General features: G+C 34.5%; 1 protein-coding gene and 1 long non-coding RNA gene across 6 annotated transcripts in view; one reads left to right on the plus strand and one right to left on the minus strand.

Moving 5' to 3' along the window:
• Positions 1-6,165: 6,165 nt before the first annotated feature.
• Positions 6,166-22,851, plus strand: part of LOC125645909 (regulating synaptic membrane exocytosis protein 2-like) — a 51,080-nt gene continuing 34,394 nt past the window's right edge. Inside the window, exons 1-3 of one of the 5 annotated variants that reach the window (XM_048871911.2) lie at positions 6,166-6,714; positions 15,185-15,401; positions 22,160-22,207. In XM_048871911.2, coding sequence (XP_048727868.2) covers positions 6,575-6,714; positions 15,185-15,401; positions 22,160-22,207 — 405 coding nt within the window. In that variant the 5' untranslated portion in view covers positions 6,166-6,574. The remainder of the gene's footprint in view (positions 6,715-15,184; positions 15,402-22,159; positions 22,208-22,851) is intronic. The other 4 variants (XM_048871907.2, XM_048871908.2, XM_048871910.2 and 1 more) reach the window with 4 other exon arrangements.
• On the minus strand, positions 18,865-22,250 carry LOC125645911 (uncharacterized). The gene is made up of 3 exons (XR_007359488.2): positions 22,132-22,250; positions 20,596-20,724; positions 18,865-20,176 (listed from the first exon to the last, which is right to left on the minus strand). It is a non-coding gene; the product is annotated as an uncharacterized LOC125645911 (long non-coding RNA).

Consider the following 22,851-nt stretch of genomic DNA (forward strand, 5'->3'; position numbering starts at 1 on the left):
ATAGACAAATTATTTAAGAAAGAATTGGTTTTAATGTGTCAAATATAATATTTGGTGAAATTCCACTGTCTTTAAATAATAAAGCTATAACCTTTATAATTCTATATGCTAAACAATACATATTTATCTGTTTAATGCAGAATAAAGAACCAAATCTTGTTGGATTACTATGTCACTTAAAGTTTAAATATCATGTAGAGAAATATGCTGCAATTCAAACATTTAAAATACATAACTTTGATAAAATATGGATGAAGTGGGAAAATATTTTTGCAATTGATTAATTATTACTACATGTACTTGTCATTATTTTTAGTACATGTATTATTGTTATTATTATTATTTTCACTATTGTACAGCAAGTAACCTAAACCACAGGGAGATTGAAGCATGTATGCATGTGTGAAAGGTATGTTTGTGTAAGTGTCTGATGTATTGTATGTGACCAAAAAAAACAAAAAAAAATTATATAAAAAAAAATAAATAAAAAAAAAAAATAAAAAAATGCATCAATGTGAGAACTATGCAAATGTTTATCCCATGGAAAGCATTTGTCGAAAATTGTAAGTAATAATCTACGTCATGTAACTGTTTGTTTATTGAGTCTGAATAATGTCTGACACCGGTGTGTTGAGGTCAACTCAACCACTCCAAATTACAAAATATTGTTCAGGACAAACACGCAAATATTCAAATGTATTTTTTTTAATGTTTGATCATCATTTATGGAGAAATAGATAGGTGAATTTTTTCTGCATCCTGACTCGACAGTCCATAAATTATTACATTTTTGTGAGCATTTTCTTCCTGCACATGTAGCAGATAAAGTGGGCGTAAAGTATAATACGCACAACTCCTTAGTCAGGACCCAGACCGGGGTATATTCTAGTATAATACATCGTGACAGACACTGTGAAATCACAACTCCTTAGTCAGGACTCGGACCGACCACTAGTATGAATAATACATGTATACTGAAAACGAATCGCATCTTAAATTTTTTGAAAATCTGTATACTGGTATCTTGATATATGAAGGACAGCCTGGGTGTACCCTGTCTGCGGTTCTGTAAATAAGCTTTGGTTGGTATATAGCCTAGGCGTCATCCCATTTTACGTCGTCTTTCTTCTATAGTCTTGCTTGGTTACGGCCAGACCAATTTGTTCATGGTCCCAAACCAATCTCACATGACCATGTTTAACATTTCTATCCGAACTATAACTTTGTAATGAAGAAACTTATACTTAGCACAAAGTTTGTGCAAAGTTATGACCAAATACTGTGACATAACCTTAAGTCATTTGGTTAAACTTACCATAAGAAAACCCGCAAAGATATACATGTAGTTGGACTTAGTCTTCATTGTCATGCGCTCACATAGGTCATTTGGTCAAGGTTTCTGATAGAAAAAGATTTAATCATTTCTTTGCACTGGAAAGACGACGGAAGCCCATGTTTGAATCAAAGTTTGCTTACAAATATACGGTGTGTTATGATCCTAGACTAAGGTCATTTAGCCACTTGGCTAAATGACCTTAGTCTAGGATCATGAGCAAGGTCACTTGTATTAAAACGAATAAATAGTTGTTCCTCGTCATGACTTTGTAACAAGGTCATTTGTCTAAGATCAAGTTCATAGATCAAAAGTAAAATAAACATTTATTGGACCATATACATGTAAATTATGGTCGTCATTTTTTTTTTATTTCGAAAAAAAAATCTGTTTTCATAGTTTGAAACATACAAAACTGCGATTTCAAATTCTAATATTCATTTTGATTTAAAAAAAAAAATAGAAATGACAACTCTTTCAAATAGTTACAGTGAAATATGAAAGTCTCTATTCGTAAATGCCATTTTCCTTTAAAATAAATATTGCATAAGATTTCAAAATAATTTTTTATAATTAAAGTTTCTTTAAAGTTGTGTTGTATAGCTTTAAAAGTTATTTGTGTAATTCATTAGGTCGTGATTAATGTGAACAAATCGCAGGTCAGCATCACTTCCCCATACCGTGATTAATGTAAACTGTCCGATTATGATCCGCTACTGAGTAGTCTGCGACGAAAACGAGAGGAAAGTGTGGCTGTTTTTGAAAAGTAACCTGAACCGTACGTATCATTTTGCATCATGGATATTTCTAGATAACGAATCACCTTTATTATTCGGACAACAGAGTTTAAGTAGGCTGCAAGCTGGGCATATATAGGAAGTATTTCATTACTCAGAGATTCAATGAAAATGAGTAATTCGATCAGATTTCAATTCCGAAAATTGGAAAAAAGATGGGGAATTTTTGCTGTATATATACTAGCATATGTGGATCAGATATCATTGATTCACATATATCCGTCATTTTTTCTTGGTTTGTCATATCATTAATTATTAACTTATCGGCAATTCAAATGTCACTCGACAATTCTAGTGTCTGATTGTGTTGTCATGACGCAACATTTCTGAAAATAGTAAGATTTGTAAATCCTATGAAGGGCCGTCACGGGATATCGGAACTAGAGAATTTTGGAACTCTTCAGAAAAAGAAGTTACGAAAATTATGCGTCACTTGGGCCACTCTTGTATAAAAATTAGTGATGGCTAAAGACGACTCATTTCTGATATGAAAATATATGCCTGGTTTAAAGATTATTTTTCAGAATGTTGCAAGTGAATGCCCTTGTACTAAAACATGAGTTATTGGATTAAACTTCTGATGATTGGTAGCAGAGATAAAACAAAAGAAAAAGTATATTTCCTACACCGTATTCACTTGTATGGATATTTATTTTATGAGATTTTCTTGAGTCAATACAACTGACCGCTATGAAATGATATAATTAATCACAATAAATTATTTAAAAATCGATCTCCAGAAACGTACACATACATGCAGCCCCCCCCCCCCCTCACAAATCTGACTTCTGCCCCCCCCCCCCCCCCCCCCTCCCCCCGTTTTCCTCAGATTGTGTTAAATTATCACATACAACATTAAAGTTTGTTATTAGTACATACAAAGATCGAGTTATTAGCTGGTCACTTGATATAGTAGCAGTGAATGGTACTGGAATTGCAAGGTTAGATCGATGAGTTCAACTCATGAACTGATGAATACACCCCCCCCCTTTTTTTTTTTTCCTTTTTTTTTTTTTTTACGATTTAGGGGTTTGAGCAGAACTGCTTTTCTTGCTAACTAAGATTTTTCATATAGTATAACGGCACTTTTTTTCTTCACTTGTTTCCCATGCACCCCTCAACTTTAAAAAACGGTGCTAAAATGTGCCTGGATTCACTATATCTGTTAGTAACTTGCTAACTAAGGTTTTTCATATTACATGTGATATAATGGCACATTTTTTCTTCGTTTGTTTCCAACCCCTCAACTTTAAAAAACGGTGCTAAAATGTGCCTGAATTCACTATATATGTTAGTACATAAGTAAAATGTGCTTGTTTACTGAAAAGTTGCCCAAGTTCTGCGTGATCTAGTTGAACATCCTAAATATTAAAACCAGGACGGAATCGGAGACGAAATAATGGTTCCGATATTCCGTATTAGCATGTGCGCGAGAGGAATCCATTCCGCTGTTTACTTTACTGATATAATTTAAAGATTTCGATGATTTAAAAGCCTAGCCCTCCTCAACCTCGAAAAAAAAGAAAAAAGAAATGCTTCATTGGTTTTGAAATACTCGGAGACTCGAGTGGAGTTTATTCAGACATATCAGGGTTAGTAGAATATAATCATACAACATAGGAATTTTTCTTTTGGAAGTGGTTATCATAGTGAAAGTCCTACCCTGAATTTAAAAAAAAAAATCAATAAATAGGACTGGACAACAGTCTACCTAATGTCTTGTAAAGTTGATAATGACAATAGCACCAACATATCAGTTTGTATCTCGTTGTTTTATTAAGTAGAATTAGTGTATCTCGTTGTTTTATTATGTAAAATTAGCGTATCTTGTTGTTTTATTATGTAGAATTAGTGTATCTTGTTGTTTTATTATGTAGAATTAGTGTATCTTGTTGTTTTATTATGTAGAATTAGTGTATCTTGTTGTTTTATTATGTAGAATTAGCGTATCTTGTTGTTTTATTATGTAGAATTAGCGTATCTTGTTGTTTTATTATGTAGAATTAGTGTATCTCGTTGTTTTATTATGTAGAATTAGTGTATCTCGTTGTTTTATTATGTAGAATTAGCGTATCTCGTTGTTTTATTATGTAGAATTAGCGTATCTCGTTGTTTTATTATGTAGAATTAGCGTATCTCGTTGTTTTATTATGTAGAATTAGTGTATCTTGTTGTTTTATTATGTAGAATTAGTGTATCTTGTTGTTTTATTATGTAGAATTAGTGTATCTTGTTGTTTTATTATGTAGAATTAGTGTATCTTGTTGTTTTATTATGTAGAATTAGTGTATCTTGTTGTTTTATTATGTAGAATTAGTGTATCTTGTTGTTTTATTATGTAGAATTAGTGTATCTTGTTGTTTTATTATGTAGAATTAGTGTATCTTGCTGTTTTATTATGTAGAATTAGTGTATCTCGTTGTTTACAAGTTTCTTTCCTTGGAATACGTGTACGGATATACACGAAAAACATCAGCGTCAAAATGAAGTGCTCGCAAACTCGCCCATTTCTGATAAACTTTGAAACCCTCAGTCCACACGAAATAAATGAATTGTAAGATCCAACCATGTATTGTTTCGATAGATCGACGGCTCTTACAAAAAATGAGTTAATCGTATTAAAATTCGGGAAAATTGATGGTAAATAATCATTAGAATAATGGTAAATAGTCATTAAGATAATGGTAAATAATCAATGAAATAATGGTGAATAATCAATGAAATAATGGTAAATAATCATTAAATTGAACATGTAGTTAACTATTTTTTTCGAAGAGGAGTCAAGTGAAAGCATTGTTCTAGCGTAGATTGGAAAAAAATAATTACATTTGTAATGAATTTGTCTGATTTTGTCAGCATTGGGTACCATGATATACCCCATGTCCTAGCTATGTCTCTTTTGTATTATAATTTATAATTAAATCCTAATTCAAAATAATTTGTTTTGTTTGTCACAAACATCTTTTTGTAGAAAGACTCCATTAGATATAAATTTTACTAATTATTTTCCCTTTGTTGTCCTTGGGTATTATCAAAGTAATTACTGTATGACCTATCTTTTGAAATTATTATAGGTTAATCATCGAATACACTTGTATGTTAACTGCTGTTCCTGTATCGTGGTGTATGAGCTACTTATGCAAAAGAGTTGTTACAAATGAATTAAATCGGACCAAAGATACAACTGTAATATTCTAGGTCAAATGATAACAAAGGTTTCGAACAATTTGCCAGCTGGTGCTATACAGTCTATAAACACTAGGTAAAGCCCACCCAATGTCCCGGGGTTACACCGGGACGTTAATAACAGTCGACTGCGCTACCCACCAGATGGGCCGAGAGCTTTCTCTGGAGGTCCATATTTACTTAATTTTATAATAGTCCGATGGGAATTATTATTATTCTTGCAAGTAAAGCTGGTGGCGTTTCAACATTAATGAGAAATTCACGTGGAGAATAAAAAAAATTATGTAGATCTCTAATGCTGACTCAAATGTTTCCGGTCCCCTTTCTTTTTTACTCTCAAAAATGCACGCGGAATTTGAAGATATATGCCTATATATCTTGGCTTTGTATTGTCAGATGGTACTAAGCTCTGTTTTATTTATCAATGGAAATATGACATGTGCAATCTGGCTACGTCAACAAAACGTACAGGATTTCATTGAAATCTTCGATCACGAGCGTAACAGGTGTGTAACCGGACAAGGTGATGATCGATGCAAATCTGAATTCGTTGTTGGATAATCGATAAATCGATCCTCTATTTTTATACCTCGACCTATATTGGTCTTCCCAGCCACATGAAATAGTACGGAATATGAACATATTGAATATTTTCCTTGCATCGTTAGGGCTCGTTGATGCTGAATTCAGACGCCATCGACACGAAGAAGCCCGCCATTCCCCCGAGATAGGCAATTCCACAGTCTGTCATTATTATGTTATAATATGCATATATTGACGGTTTGAAAGAATACGTTTGCTGGTTGTATACATTAAACAGAGTCTCAATGGACTAAGGGCGCGATAAATGAACAGAAATCGATATCCTCTCTCCGACTACTGCATCCACAGAATTCGCCAATATCTTGACGTCACACACATCCTGCAAGATGATTGGCGGTCTTGACATAAATATTTAATAAGTGTCGCATAGCTAATGTCGCGAAATAGATTACCGATATTTCACGAATGATCTCAGCTACCGTTTTTCATCTCGCTGGAGGTCATTTGACAAAAATGAAAATTATTCAATATCAATAATAAGAATATTCTAAGCATGAGAGGGAAAAAAATGTAGAAAGTGAGGAGTAGTTGAGGGACGTCGCTCTAGCACCTCGCATCCTGCTTGGAGATATATTAATGTTGAATCTAGTGTTTCTAAGCTTTACATTCATAGCATCTGTATCGGGATTTACCGGAGGTTAGACCAAACTCTGGAATGATGTCGACCACCAGCAGGCGTCCCTCCCTGCCCCCGATGCCGGATCTGTCTCATCTAGACGAGGCAGAGAGGAAGCAAATCGAGGAGGTTCTCAGGAGGCAGCATGAAGAGGAGGAAAAGGAGCAGGAGATGATAAGGTGAGGAGAGACCAGCCGCCATTTTGTCTGCACTCACAGAATATAGACATTTGGTGTCCTCAGATGCCATAAGCATATTGGTTCACTTGGACATCTGTTAACATTAAATTCTTGTAATTTTTGGCATTTATCTAGTCGGGAATTTAACGAAACCGTATGATATAGGTTTAATTTGCAGGATGTATCGATTAAGTACTTTTTCCATTTCCAGGTCTATGGTACTATCTAATTTAGAGACATCTACATCTCAAAAGTGCAGACGTAAACTATATCACTGTGTAAAATAAAAATGCATGGGGCTATGTTTATTAGCAAACCTAAGGCTAAACACATCATAATTTAATCAACGTGATAACTGGAAATATTTTTAACCTGATGCAAATATCTCAAAAGACATTTTATTGATAACTGTTCTTGCAATAATTGATTGTATTTTTAAAATATCTACATTTTCGAAAAAGAATTATCATCAAAACTCTCATTGGTAACAATATGATATCCTTTTATAAAACGTTCCGATTACTTCCCTTTATTTGACTCTCTAGTTGGGGGAAACAACAAAAAACAAAAGAAGCGTTTTACGGGGAATTTTATGGCAAGTCAGTGTGCATGTGTCTTCTCAAACTACTTTGAACGTTCCTGTTTTGCTTCATGGACCTGTAAATCATGGTTCTTGCAGTGCAGATCAAGTCTAGATCTGGAGTAGAGCTGAGTGCGATTATCTTCGTCTAAAGACTTTTAAGCACTGGATTCACTCTGAAACATTTTATTTGATGATACGTTTTATCTCAACAATGATTTGATTTAGTATCTTTAAAAAGTTTACGAAGTTTTAGATTTACAACCACAGGGACATCTTATCCGCTCTGTTCTCTACCACACTGATATAAATACGCTTATATATTTGTGTTAGAGAACAGAGCGGATAAGATCCCCTGTGCTACAACCAAACACAAATGTTCCGTCATCAGTTGGAGTACATTCTCAAGATTTTTCGAGTATGCTTTGGAGCTTTCTCAGAGTTGTACTCAAAACAAACATGGCTGAGTATGAGTATGGTAAAAGTTTTATAACCTCTAGGCCAGAAATGAAAAATTACTTTTAAAATTGTGTAAATACATACAATTAATTACCGAGAGAGTATACCCTCTGACTTAAATGTATATAGTGTATCATTGTACTTATTTATTATAAAGATTGTGATATATATTCATATGAATTACTTATGCATGCGTGAATATTGTTTTTGAATGCATGTATAATGTATTCTCTATGTTTTGTTAACAGTGAATGAGAAAAATGAAACTTGAAACTAATTAAACTGTTTTAGTAAACAGAGTACTCTTGAAGCACGTTGGAGTATGGTGGTAAAATTTCATAATTCAATGCAATTTAATTGTTTATTCATATGCATATATTATATTACCACTTAAATAAACATTTTTTAATAAAATAATATTGCTGTATTTGTCAAAAGTATTTGTTTATAGCAATATAAATTGGACCAAACATTAGGTATCTATGGAATCCTGAAGTTTTTTATTGTTTTGTTTTGAGAAAGTATTGAAGGACATATTTCATCAGTAATTAATTTCATCTATGATTGATAGTTACTCAGATTTTAAATTCATGTAATTTCTTAAAAAAATTTTAACCCAACTTTTTGTGTGTTATTTATTCATTTATGTTTTGTTTATTTGGTTTTTAAAATAAAATAAAAGCATGATCTTGGAAATTTAGACATAATGCGCTAGCCTAGTATTTTTATGTGAATATGTATATACATATAGCTAAATTTCATCGAGATTGGGGTAAAACGATAAATTGTAACGTGAAACAATAAATTGAAATATTTCCTAAAATAATGAAAAGAAAAAATATTATACTCCAGATATATATTTATTAGATTAAACTAAAGTAACAACAAGGTCTACAAAGCAGTTTAATTCCATTGAATTATGAAATTTTATCTGTGTACTCTTTTCGTGTGACCGGTGAAATTGCGTCTGCTATTTATGCTTTAAATATTTTTGTGCCAATGGATTCAATTGCCCATTTTGATTAACTATATGTAACACATAAGTAAAAGTGTGAGATAAGTCCTAGGTGGAAAGTGCATACACGTGATCAGATTTCAATCAAGCTATGAAATCCAGAGAGTTATAGAAGTTTAATTTTCTGCATGTACGTGACATTTCCTTGACAGTCCAGAACCTTTCAAAAATTATTTATTATTCATCCTTGGCAGACAAAAACTGCAGAAATAATTTACTGCACCTGGCTTTTGTCCAGACACCTGGAATGACTGCTGGTGCTTGTTTGCTCTGTCACTAATGGTACGCATCTTTAACATTTGACTGCTTTGATGTTTTCCATCGATGGTCCCAGATGCATGGATTGGTGAGGCCATGGTGCACATGGCTCGTGGGCTTCATGTGTGATTGACATTGTTGGGGTGTTTTGATTTTTACATAAGTAGGACCGCCTACAATGATTTCACGGAGGTAGAATTAATGACCTCAATAGATTGAATATCATTTACAAATACTTTGATTGCCATCTTACGGAAATCCATGAGATTATTGTCTCATGCTGTTGGATTTTTATATCGACCTATTCGATTTTACTTTATATTTATTGTGAATATAAAAAATAGCATCTAGAAAAAACACCTCTCACTGAATGCATGTGTTGTTAGACTTTAATGGTTGAGAATGATACATGACTACAAATCTAGTAAATTTTAACTTCCACGTTTTTATAGCCATTCTACATGATGAAACCTTGAAGTATGTACCAAGACATTGGTGTGATGTCCTAACTGATCTGCAATGCATTAATTAATGTTTGGGAAAAGTGATTAGAGCTATATGGACCGTGGATATTGGCCTGGGTAGCTTAGTGTTTAGAGCCCACCTTGGGTCAATTATTGGTAGGGAAAAAACGAATGTAAACTTTCGACGTATAACTTATCGTTATTCAGTCATTAAATGTTATCACTACATGAAATTGACTATAATAACATTTTTTTTATCTTGTTAAAGGGTTTATATTACACATAATGATTTAAAAGTGGGTACGAATTATAATAATTGTTGATCATAATCTTGAGAAATCACTGAATGTCCTCCAAGTGTACAGAAACACATACATAATGTACACTGAATTTATAATTCACAGCAGAATATTGTACACATTGCATACCAAGCATGCCACACACTAGTGATGGGACATTGGTTCACTTTCATAATCGATCATCGGTTGGAATCGGTTGCTGCTTCCGATGCGATTTTCCGATTATAATCGGATGTTACATTTTTACTATATAAAGCATAATCTTGCAAGTTTTTTTTTAAAAAAAAATCTTCAATTCTATATCAATTAGCTAATATCAATAACTCAATATGATGTTTTATATGTTGTCTTGATGCTTTTGCACTTTCTATATAAGCACCTTATAGTTCACAATCACCTTAGCTTTGTGCTGGTTGGATAGTTGGATATATAACTAGCTCATAATTATGATGGATGCCATTGGAAGGTGAGATGCATATCCATATTGAATCTTACACAGAGATCAGAGACGGAAATTTAACTATATATTATTCAAAATTAAAACATAAAAAAGTACTAGTGCAGATTTGTTTTTTATTCAATACAAAGCATTACATTTCTTAAACAAATAGTTAACAGCTCTTTCTAGGAGAGAAATAGCAAGGTAAACTAAACACCAGTATGATGTAAAACTCAGCATTTTAATCTAAATCTCTACTGTCTCTGGCTTAAGCATAATACCATTTAATCTCTCACCAAAATTTACTCATGTTTTTGTTCAAGAAAATAAACAAATCTACATTATCTGCACTCAGCCTACTTCTCTTTTTTGACACCAACCCACTAGCAAGAGAAAATATTCTCTCTGATGGCACACTACTATCTTGAACACATAAAATCTTTTTTGCAAGAACTGCTATTCTGGGGAAAAACATTTCATTTTTCTGCCACCACTCTAGAACTGTGAGTCCTTTGTCATCTTCTTTCAGTGCCATCCCCAGGTAACGTCTGGTCTCTTCATAGGCCATATCATCTTGTGAAACTCTGCTTTCTCCTACGCACATTATATCACTAAGCCAGTCTTCTGTGTCTGCTGTTTACATGTATGTTCACTATCCAGATGTGCACAGAAATTTGTAGTATTTCCTGTAAAAGGAACTTATCAATTTACTAAGATAAAGGGAGTTATATTAAGAAAAAGATAAAAGATACTAGGTATTTAATACTAGAATATAGTAAAGTAAGTTCAAGAAAATTCGGAATTTAATATCAAGTTGCATATGATGCGATCGTAAGAAATGATAGTTATGGCACACTGAATAAATCAGCAACGTATATGATAGAAAAGATATTATACATTTGAAACAAGAATATCGTGCGCATGATTCTGGTGTGTTGCACTAAAAAATGCGCGCCATATGTCAAAGTATGAAAAAATAAACTTACCAGTGTTGGTGTATTCCTTGTAGCATATACGGCACACGGCTTTATTTAGATTTAGGTTCGTTTTACTTGGAGGTAAATTGATATCTACCTTCCGAAATCCGAAATACTTTCATACTTCTGACTTCTTTTTCATGCCCGGGTGATCATATATTCCATTGTTTGACGCCATTTTTGTCCCTGGCACAGGTAAAACGATAACGGAAATGGTCTAATTCCGGAATGCGCTCTATGAGATGTGTGGATCCGATGATCGATTATGAAAAAAAATAATCGATCATCGGAATCGGTAGCTTTTTTTCGTTGTTAATCGATGTTTTCTGATTATCAGTACAACACTACCACACACAAAATTGCAAACATGTATATATTCGCTGGGTTTTTGTGAGAAAAAGGGGATGATGTTGAAATTTTGCAAAGAAACATAAAGAAAACCCTGGGGAATGATGTGATTATATGAAAATAATTAGAAATTGACAACATTGGGGGGAGGGGGGGGGGGGGGGGTCAGTTGGTATCAAGTACCTTTTATCCTTATATGTGAACTCCTAGAGTTCCTCATTGACAATATTTTTGTGGTCTTTGGTGATCAGGTCTTCCAACAGTCTGTCAGAGTTTCCATGGGCACGAATTGCACTCCTTTGTTAGCTGACCTGTTTTTATATTTATATGAAGCAGAATTTACATGTATTCAGAAATATCAACATGAGAAGAAAAAATCTCTTGCTGTGGCCTCCAATTAAACATTTAGATATATCAACGATGTTTTATCTATTAATAATAACTTTCATTCATATGTCAATTCGATATATACCTGCGAGCTTGAAATAAAAGACACCACAGAGTCGTCCACTTCTGCTTCAGTCTTAGATATTTTATTGAAAGTAGATATTAACGGCAAACTAACAACTCAACTTTATGACAAAGGGGATGATTTCAGCTTCTCCATCGTCAACTTCCCATATTTATGTAGCAATATTCCATTATCACCTGCATGTGGAGTTTATGTCTCTCAACTGATTCGATATGCAAGAGCTTGTTCTGCGTATGGTCAGTTTTTGAATCGAGGCAAGCTACTGACAAGCAAGTTGATGGTACAGGGGTTTCAACAGTCTTGTTTAAAGTCAGCATTTCGCAAATTCTATATGGTCGTTATAACGATCTGGGTTAAATGCTGTCTGACGTGTTTCATGCCGATTGTTAGACCATTCGTGGCACACTGATTTTGACTACGGATAACTCCATTTACCTCATCAAGATATAGGGCTCACGGTGGGTGTGACTGGTCGACAGGGCACTTGATCCCACCTCTGGTGTGTCCAGGGGTCCGTGTTTGCCCAACTATCTATTTTGTACTGCTTATGGGATTCACCTTTCATGGATACACGCTACTGTTGTTACAACATGCAGGGTAATGAAATTAAAAGAAATATCATATAAATGGAATTTTTAGTGTGACACAATTTATGCAATTTTGCCATAAAAGTGGGTATCTATATTTAGCAAAACTAATTTTAAGCAACTTCATAATTCCAGGAAAGACAGCTATTACCTCCGATATGGAATAAATTGTTAGCGATATTCAGTTTTAGTGACCTCATCACTCTCGTTAATAATGACAAAATTAAATCCTCGCTTAAAATTCTGCTTATATGGTATGATTTGTCTACAAAGTAGGTCATGTTAATAACAAGGTTTCAAGTTTATGCTTGGTCTGACAATTTTCACTACATTGCAATGTTAGTTAAGAGGTTAAGAATAAGGAGGGGGGGGGGGGGGGGAACTAAATCACTGGTGGGAGAGATAAAAATAACTTTTTGAACCTCAATTTGCTAGTGGGATCACTTGCCTGCCCATTTCATATATTAATACTAGTATTGTGTTGCAAATGTTGCAGGCATGAAATGGGAAGTTTTAATTAGCAGCATTTTGTTTCATTTGATTCCTCATTTGAAACATTCAGGAAGTACTGGTGATGAAGAACTGGTTATGCAAAACACAATCTAATTAAAGATAAGATTAATTCTCTGATGTTGTCACTCCTAAGTGAGGGGACTAGGTGATGCGGTAGTGAGATGTTCCTTGCCTCAGTGATGAAAAGTATTAGTAATTTCTCAGTTGAAAATGAAAAGGAGAGTGTAATATGAAGGTCTGAGTGTGACGAGGTGAATGTTTTAAACTAGGAAGTGAAAAAGTGGTCAGTGACATGTGTACTGTACATAGTGGTCAGTGACATTCACATCAGATGATGCGTACTGTACATAGTGGCCAGTGACATTCACATCAGATGATGTGTACTGACTATAGAGTGGTCAGTGTATGTAGTGGGTTTTGTTAAAGATGCCAGATTTCATGGAGATCTATATTCTTTATGCATGCTATGAGTAAAAATTGTCATATGATTTTGTGGTTAGAATGAAAATTGGTATTAAAAAAAAAATGATGAAGTCTCAAGTATTTCCCAGAATTACCAAATGAAAAGTCTTTTTGCACTTCTATACACTTATCCTGAGTCTTCGACAAATCCCGTGTGCCCAATGCCCAGGACCTGGTAAAATTGGAAGCGGTCATGTGGAAATTGCATACTTAAAAGCCTGAAGGGCATGTATATTCCAAGGCTTAAACCTCCTTAAAATTTTATACCGGTGTTCAATGTACTTTTGCTTTTGATTCAAATAATCAATTCATTCATCAGATGTTTCATTTTCATTCGTGAATAATTTAACATATTAAATTAAATTTCATCAGCATTAGATATACTTAAAGTGTTCATTTATTTTATTCTTTCAAAGTGAAGCAGAAAATTTTAACGACATATTACTCTACCGCGATTTCTGAGAACTAGCTTTTCTGTATTGGAGACACAAAAAATGTACAATAGATGCTCTAGGAAATGTGGATTTCCTTGGAATTGAAAGGCAAATCAGAATAAAATTACTTACTAAAATTCTGGGCATGTAAATATTTGTTCCGGCTAGTAGAATTAGTGGATATACCTGCCTGAATGGCATGTGCTGAAAAAAGATCTGGTGAAGACTGCTTATCAGAAATACTTTAAGCAACTACTAGAGCAATATATCCTTTAGAATTATATATATAAAGAATCCATCGAGAAGTATTTTTATCTATAAGGCTTATTTTAATAGCAATAAAAACATATCTGAAGTGCTCCACTATTAAGTCTGAAAAATATGTAATTTTTTATAAACCAAAATATTTTGAAACTTTGGGAAACAACTTTGGTCCCTTTCGAGAATTGTTCACTCATATGGAGATGTCCCCACTGCCAGTGAAGGGTTGCAAAATTTAGGCCTATGCTCGGTGCTTACGGCCATTGAGCAGGGAGGGATCTTTATCATGCCACACCTGCTGCGTGACACGGGACCTCGGTTTTGGCGGTCTCATCCGAAGGGCCACCCCATTTAGTTGCCTCTTTTGACAAGCAAGGGGTACTGAGGACCTATTCTAACCCAGATCCCATGGGACTATTGTCTATTGTTTTATTGCATTTTAAGAAGAAACTATCAAATTATCAAATTACTTGGTAACATGTTTAAAAACATTTTGATAGTACTATCTAAGGGCAGGTAATCTAAGCACCAAAGGTACTTCAAGCAAATTCCATTGTTCCTGCTCTCTGTTTTTTATTTTAGAAAAATAAATGTCCCACTTTTAATGACTTGATATTAGCTAGGTAAATCTATTGTTTGATATGTAATGAAAAATACACTAATTAGAACTCTATAATGCACAATGTGTTAAAGTTTCTTAAAATTAAAGGACATTTGTGCATGATATTCATTATGAAATGGCAGTATGATTATCATGATGTATGTGTGCATTATGAAATTAATTTTTCTGATGTATGATATGCATTACGATTTTTGTGATGTATGCATGCATTATGAAATGAACATTTTGATAAAGATTTAAAAAAGGATAATGGAGCATTACCTAATTTTATTTTCTTCAGGAAAATGCAACATGAGTTTGATACTTACCGCCAGACTGTCGACAAAGTTAATGTAGAAGCCAAAAAACTAGGCCCACAAGCGCAATTAGACACGGGTGCAGTGTGCCAAATTTGTCACAAGACGAAGTTTGCAGACGGTGTTGGACATGTTTGTCAGTATTGTCAACTGAAGTCTTGTGCCAGATGTGGAGGAAGAATGACAGTCAAACAAAACAAGGTACAGCTAGGCCTTAATTATACTGCTATATGTAGGTGTAACTAGGCCTTAATTATACTGCTCTATGTAGGTATAACTAGGCCTTAATTATACTGCTATATGTAGGTGTAACTAGGCCTTAATTATACTGCTCTATGTAGGTATAACTAGGCCTTAATTATACTGCTATATGTAGGTGTAACTAGGCCTCAAACATACTACTATATGTAGGTATAACTAGGCCTTAATTATACTGCTTTATGTAGGTGTAACTAGGCCTCAAACATACTACTATATGTAGGTGTAACTAGGCCTCAAACATATAGTTATACAATATACACACCCTGTAGTTATACAAAGTACACACGCTGTAGCTATACAGTATACACACCCTGTAGTTATACAATATACACACCCTGTAGTTATACAATATACACACCCTGTAGTTATACAAAGTACACACCCTGTAGTTATACAATATACACACCCTGTAGTTATACATTATACACACCCTGTAGTTATACAATGTACACACCCTGTAGTTATACAATGTACACACCCTGTTGTTTTACAATATACACACCCTGTAGTTATACAATATACACACCCTGTAGTTATACAATATACACACCCTGTAGTTATACAATATACACACCCTGTAGGTATGCAATATACACACCCTGTAGTTATACATTATACACACCCTGTAGTTATACAATATACACATCCTGTAGTTATACAATATACACACCCTGTTGTTATACAATGTGCACACCCTGTAGTTATAAAATATACACACCCTGTAGTTATAAAATATACACACCCTGTAGTTATAAAATATACACACCCTGTAGTTATAACAATATACACACCCTGTAGTTATACAATATACACACTCTGTAGTTATAAAATATACACACCCTGTAGTTATACATTATACATACCCTGTAGTTATACAATATACACACTCTGTAGTTATAAAATATACACACCCTGTAGTTATACATTATACATACCCTGTAGTTATACAATATACACACTCTGTAGTTATGAAATATACACACCCTGTAGTTATAAAATATACACACCCTGTAGTTATAAAATATACACACCCTGTAGTTATAACAATATACACACCCTGTAGTTATACAATATACACACTCTGTAGTTATAAAATATACACACCCTGTAGTTATACAATGAGCATCTATGTACTCAAGCTATGTGTATAGATAGGTGATAATTTTTGTACGGGTTTTATGCACAAATTGTAGAGATTCTTTTAAGTACGTGACATGCATATAAAATCTTAGTAAGAATGGAACAAGAAGGAATCCATCCCCCCCCCCCCCCCCATCTGTGTTGGGTTGTGATAACTCTGTATAAACTTTGCACTCCATCCACCTGACTAGATGCTCAGTCTCAGGTCGAATCAGCTGATCCTTTCCATTAGTCACTGACAACCAAGCAGGGTATTGTAGATTGCACATCTGGGATGAAAAGCAATATACTGCGCTATTGTAATCCTGTGTAAGTTAACTCTCCGGATCAGCTGGTTAATAATGTATCCTAATATTGATAACTGTAAACTTCAAGCTTCAGCTACTCAAAAGAATTTATAACAAACCTATTTTTTATGTGTGCAATCAGATGTTGTCAAAAATCAAGGAATATCTTTGATTTTGTGTGGTGTTATCCAATACAATGTTTGACCATGCTGATTAAAAGACAATGAATTATAATAATAAAAAAAGAAAGAAAGAAAGCTATCTTCAAAATGATTTTTGAAGATTTTTTGGTTTGAGATTTTGAATGTGTGTTGTTTTTTTTAAAATTATTGTGAGGGATCTATAAGTCTAAAAGGAGCTGATCCCAAGTACACTGTATATTTGATTGTCTTAGAGCATGGTAACGAGATTTTCTCAGGTATAGAATTGGTTTGCTGGAGTTACAAATGGCAGACATTACATTCATGCATTTTGATATTTCATGGTCGTAGAGTCATTGAAGAAAGAGCCACTCGCACAAGGTCACATCTGATTAAACCCTAGTGCTTAGAACCCTGTGTTTGCTTACTGGTACGTTCACACTTGACGGACCGTTCTGAATGTTGGTTCTAGCTTAGCATATGTGTAACTGCAGTTATCTCTATTCAAGAAATTCTCCAATCAATATGACGCCATCCAGAGCGGTACACTCTGGGAGAGTTGGACTGGAGGACAATGCTGTGTGTTGTTTGGATAGTTAAGCAGTCTTGTAGTCTTGATGTTTTTAGTCCCATACACAAAGCTTAAAGCTCCTCTGTCTTAGCTACATGGCGCAGGTATAATCTTGTGCAATTAAAAAATTCCAAATTACTTTCTATAAGACCAGCTTTGTTGTACCTGCCATTCCCTGATGAGGGTCTGTCATGTTTTTGCTATTACTAGTAGATTGAAAAGCAAATTCTGTCAAAGGTCTCCCATCCCTCATTTTTATAGCCCAAATTTGTAGACCAAAAATTGATATCAAAGTTTATTACAACTCTTACAAACTGAATTAAGAGATGAAGTAGTTTATATATAACCTGAAGATTTGTCAGGGTCCAATTAGCCATCAGAGGAACTGGTGAAATAATGTTGTTGGGTACATAACTTTCCAGTGCAGAAAATCGGAATGGTAGGACCTGGTATGTATCGTGAATATTTGCTGAGAATTGGAGTGTTTGTCAAAATCTTCAGTCAAAGTCATTTTGAAAAGGTGAAGGTTACAAGGATTTCAGTAGAAAATTCTAGTGTAGAGTATTGTGATGTGGGGATTGTAGATGCTATTACAGATATAGGTTAAAGGTCATTTAAACAGTACAGGGCACACATAAAATGTTAAGTTCTAGCTTGCAAGATTACAAAAATGCTGTTTAGCAGGTGCACCCTCCCCCTCGAGTATTAACTTTGCTAGGCCAACCTCAAGAGTCTTTTAAGATTTCAAGCTGTCAGGAATAAATTAATAAATGTTCAATGTGCTTTTGTGAATATTTTGAACTGTTGCAGAAATATGGATTCTAGCTGTGTACTTTTTCAAGAAATTTGAAACATGATGCAGATTTAAGCGGTTTTTGTACTGTACTATCTTAATTAAGCTATTGATATTGTGAACACAGATTTCATTGTTCTAGATTTTGATGTAGGGTTTGTCGAGTACAGTTATCATTAGTTTTTCCATTTGTTCTGATTTGCTTTTTTCTGTGATGATGTACAGTTTTTCTTCCAAAATTCATCATAAAACACTGTGCAGATATGACTTATTGGCTATTTTTCAGAGACTTCAGTTATTTACATTCACAATGGCTGATTGGTGGGGCTTTGAACATCATCAGAATTGGATCAATACTTGTCATGCTTATGTTGTGTAGTTTACAGTGCAAACACTCAGCTGCACATGATCGTATCTGGCAGGGCTCCATCACATTAAACTTATAATCTGCATATATGACAAAATGATATAATATTGGAAGTATTTATATGACATTTGAATAATGTGAAATCAACCAGAGACCATCGCGTAGGCTTAATTTGACCATATATTTGGAATTTTTAAGCAATTGATATATACCATTTATAAAAGCAGTAATGACAGATTCTGAAAGCTATTTCCATATTTGTTGAAGTATTGGATGGTACAAGTAATAGGTCAAAGTTCATCTACAAAATGTTTCTTGTTTATGTTTTGATTTACATGCAGATCGCGATTTCTGAAAATCAGATCTGATCTCTATTGTGAAGGAGAATTCGTAAAATGTTTACCATTTATATAAATAAATCAATACAAGTGCTCAACTTAAAAATCACCTTAGGTACTAGACATCTATGTGGTTTGATAATCTGTGTAAAAAGTGGGTGGATTTTGTATGAATATGCACGTATCCAGCAACTTCCATTAAGTCCAGATTTGTGTGAACATAGCAGTACCAGTCCTCACTGCTGCAGGTCATTTTATGGAAATTCCTATTTTGTATTGAACAGCATTGTTGTGCTCACTTTGTCCTGTTCAAATCTATACTAATTGAAGTTTTAAAAGCAGTCATGAGCTGGGTTTAATCATTAATCATATTACAAAAATAATTTGGATACCACTGCCCACTGGTAAAGGAGTTTTCCCTGAAAGATTTTGTGTATTGTTCAGATTCAGCATCATAAAATAGACAGTGAGATTGTGAAGTGTAACAGTTGGTGAGGATTTGTTACTTGTTTGTTTGGATTTCATTGACAAGCTGTTCTTGTTGACTTTGATGCACAACTCTTCCAGTGAGAGTGCAGATAAGGCATGCTTCATGTGACAGTTACCAGTATGTAAGAGATACTTCGACATGTGTTTTTCAGTTTTAAGCATATATACTCACTGTAAATCAGCTTTTATTCGCGACAACTTTGTCTCGCAATTTACCAAGTGATAAAGACTTTACTGATTTTCGTGACCAAGAATAATCTTAAGCAAATACGAGGCATCAAAGGACTTATTCAAGGTGAGAAGAGGACGTTCTCGCAAACCTCAAGAAAATTTCTCCCATGTAAATAAATGTTGGTTTACAGTATTGATTTGTAAAGTATGTCAGCATCTAATTGGTGCCTTTCCACTAATTTAAGCTTACAGCTGCACGAGTTTGCTCTGATTGCGCAGGCGCGCAATGATACGGCAGTGTAAAATCGCCAGTCCTGCTAAAGTCAGGAATACTTGCACAAAGCCATGTCCCAGATTCTGTGATTCTTAGCAGAGAAGACATAGCATCCCAGGCTGATGCTTTCAGTGAGGACCTGAAACTAAATGCCGTTTTACAGTCAAGTGATGCGATGAAGATTCTTGTTTATCTAATCAAGAAATGCATGAGGGTATGAACTGCGATGCTTCATTAACCGGCATGCTTCATGAAGTGTGTTGGCGCGCCATGAAAAGTATGCCAGTGTGAAGCATGCAGTTCGTGCATACCCTCATGCATTTTCAAAAATGAATTTATATTACATATCTTCATTAGAAGATACTTTCATTTGTGTTGGAATTCCCAGTCGTTAAAATATAGGCACACTACATTTCATCAATACGCGCATTGTTCACAACTGCAGCCCATTCAAGAGAAAATGGCCACCATTACAATTTGTAAAGATACCAAAGGCAAAAACATTGGAAATGTGAATATATAAGATTGTAATAGCCATGATTTTTGTTGTCACTGTGCACCAACCAGTGATCTGTAGGTTAGCTGTCCTAACTGCCAAACCGCTGAGCCTTTCTCTCCTCCGTTCCGTCGTGGGATTTGTATCAGAGCTATGTTAATAACATTACCCAGAATTCCATCCAAAAACACCAGCATCTGAAGCCAACAGAAACAAATGTGTACATGTACTATATTACATGTATTTAGTTAGAGAAAAAAGGCAGTGTAGAGTTGTTAGTTTGGCGGATGCTGTGTTGTTTGTTGGAAGTGTACAGAGTTGTTAGTTTGGCGGATGCTGAGTTGTTAGAGTTGTTAATTGGAAGTGTACAGAGTTGTTAGTTTGGCGGATGCGGAGTTGTTTGTTGGAAGTGTACAGAGTTGTTAGTTTGGCGGATGCTGAATTGTTTGTTGGAAGTGTACAGAGTTGTTAGTTTGGCGGATGCTGAGTTGTTTCTTAATTGGAAGTGTACAGAGTTGTTAGTTTGGCGGATGCTGAGTTGTTTGTTGGAAGTGTACAGAGTTGTTAGTTTGGCGGATGCTGAGTTGTTTCTTAATTGGAAGTGTACAGAGTTGTTAGTTTGGCGGATGCTGAGTTATTTGTTAATTGGAAGTGTACAGAGTTGTTAGTTTGGCGGATGCTGAGTTGTTTGTTGGAAGTGTACAGAGTTGGTGAGATTCTAGGACCTATGGAGGCTGCAGTATTTTCTTGTTAAATGAAATACATATTATATCACATAACTTTTATACATTATGCATTGTCATTAAACCATGCATCTTTTGAACGTTTTTCTTGAATTTCAGTGAAATGTGTACATGTATCATGAATTTGAAGTAATAAGAGAGACATCAGATACTAGCTGTTTTACTTTGGTCTGCACACTCGGTATTCCATGTTATCCGACAACTGGAAATTCTGTAGATGTGTTACAAATCAATTATGGCATCAAGACTAGTGATCAAAGTATTGAATATAAGTTCAGGTTCACTTGTATGACCTTTAAGGAAGTGAAATGCATCATTTTTTGGTGTGAAATTTAATGCATTTTTTAAATAACGTCATCTGGTGTGTTGTGGTTGTGTTAATTGTCGGTATCTCGGAGCAGTGTGCTCTGTCAGAGAACGGATCAATAGTCTATATGTAGATAACAAAAGGAAGCGAAATTATGTGGTTGACTGGGTCGATGATGACACCATGCTTCTTATCGATCAATGCGGGGGAAGATCATCTGAAAACCGAGCACAGGTTTGGTTGCAGATCGAGACTCATCAGGTTTATTTTATTTCAGAGAAAAAAATCTACTGTTACATCACATGCACACCCCCACTGTTACAGTACATGCACACCCCCACTTTGCAAACTACACTGACGACCTGAGCTGTGAAGTACTACAAAAAAGTGCCAAAAACTTGTTTTCTATATGTTGTATTGTGATACTGCGTACACTGCAGTAGTGCGATATTGCCTTGTATATAATTGTCTATTTAAATGTTTCCATGCATATATTGCAATTATTACGAGATTATGTACATTTTATGCATTTCAAATCCTGCAAAAATTCTGACCTTGATGTTTCTTTTTCCTGTCTGTTAGAAATTGGATGATAAAACTGCGCCCCCTGTCAACATATCTCCTCCAACAGTAAGTGTAGATGTTTGTTGTAAAAGTAACTCTCATTGGTCACAATCATCATCATTACCAACAGGGGACAACTAACTTATGAATAATAAGATCATGCTAATACCCGCCCTTGATGAATTATGTGTATTTAGAGAGCTTATAGACATTTATAATGAACTGTTTATATCTGCAATCCATCAATATAATAATTGGCTTGATTTTTTATTAAATCTTAATCTGATTACAATGTATATGGCAAACAACTGTTTTCACGCCTCACTCAAAGTCGTGTATGACATCATACACAATGATACACACAATCTCAAGAGTAAAGATGCATATTGAAAGGTTTGGAATTTTTTGCTTTCGAAATCAAATGCTATTCAAAATATTTCCTTTCAAACATATTTAATTTTGGATTGAAAAGATTAATGGCATGGCATGCGTCATGTCCTTTAAATGCTCACTGCATGTGGGTTCAGTAAGAGGCCTTAATGTGAAGTGAAAATTGATGGGATTTCTCCTCCCCCTCCATCAAATTTTGGTTATTAAATATTTTCCAAATGACATGAACAACTGTTAAATTTTAAGATTTAATGCATGAATGATAAATTGTTATTATGGCTGCGCTAGATCCAAAGTCCATCACTCCAGACTTGTGTACA

The sequence above is a fragment of the Ostrea edulis genome, chromosome 6, assembly GCF_947568905.1.
Source record: "Ostrea edulis chromosome 6, xbOstEdul1.1, whole genome shotgun sequence".
In the NCBI taxonomy this organism is placed as follows: domain Eukaryota; kingdom Metazoa; phylum Mollusca; class Bivalvia; order Ostreida; family Ostreidae; genus Ostrea; species Ostrea edulis.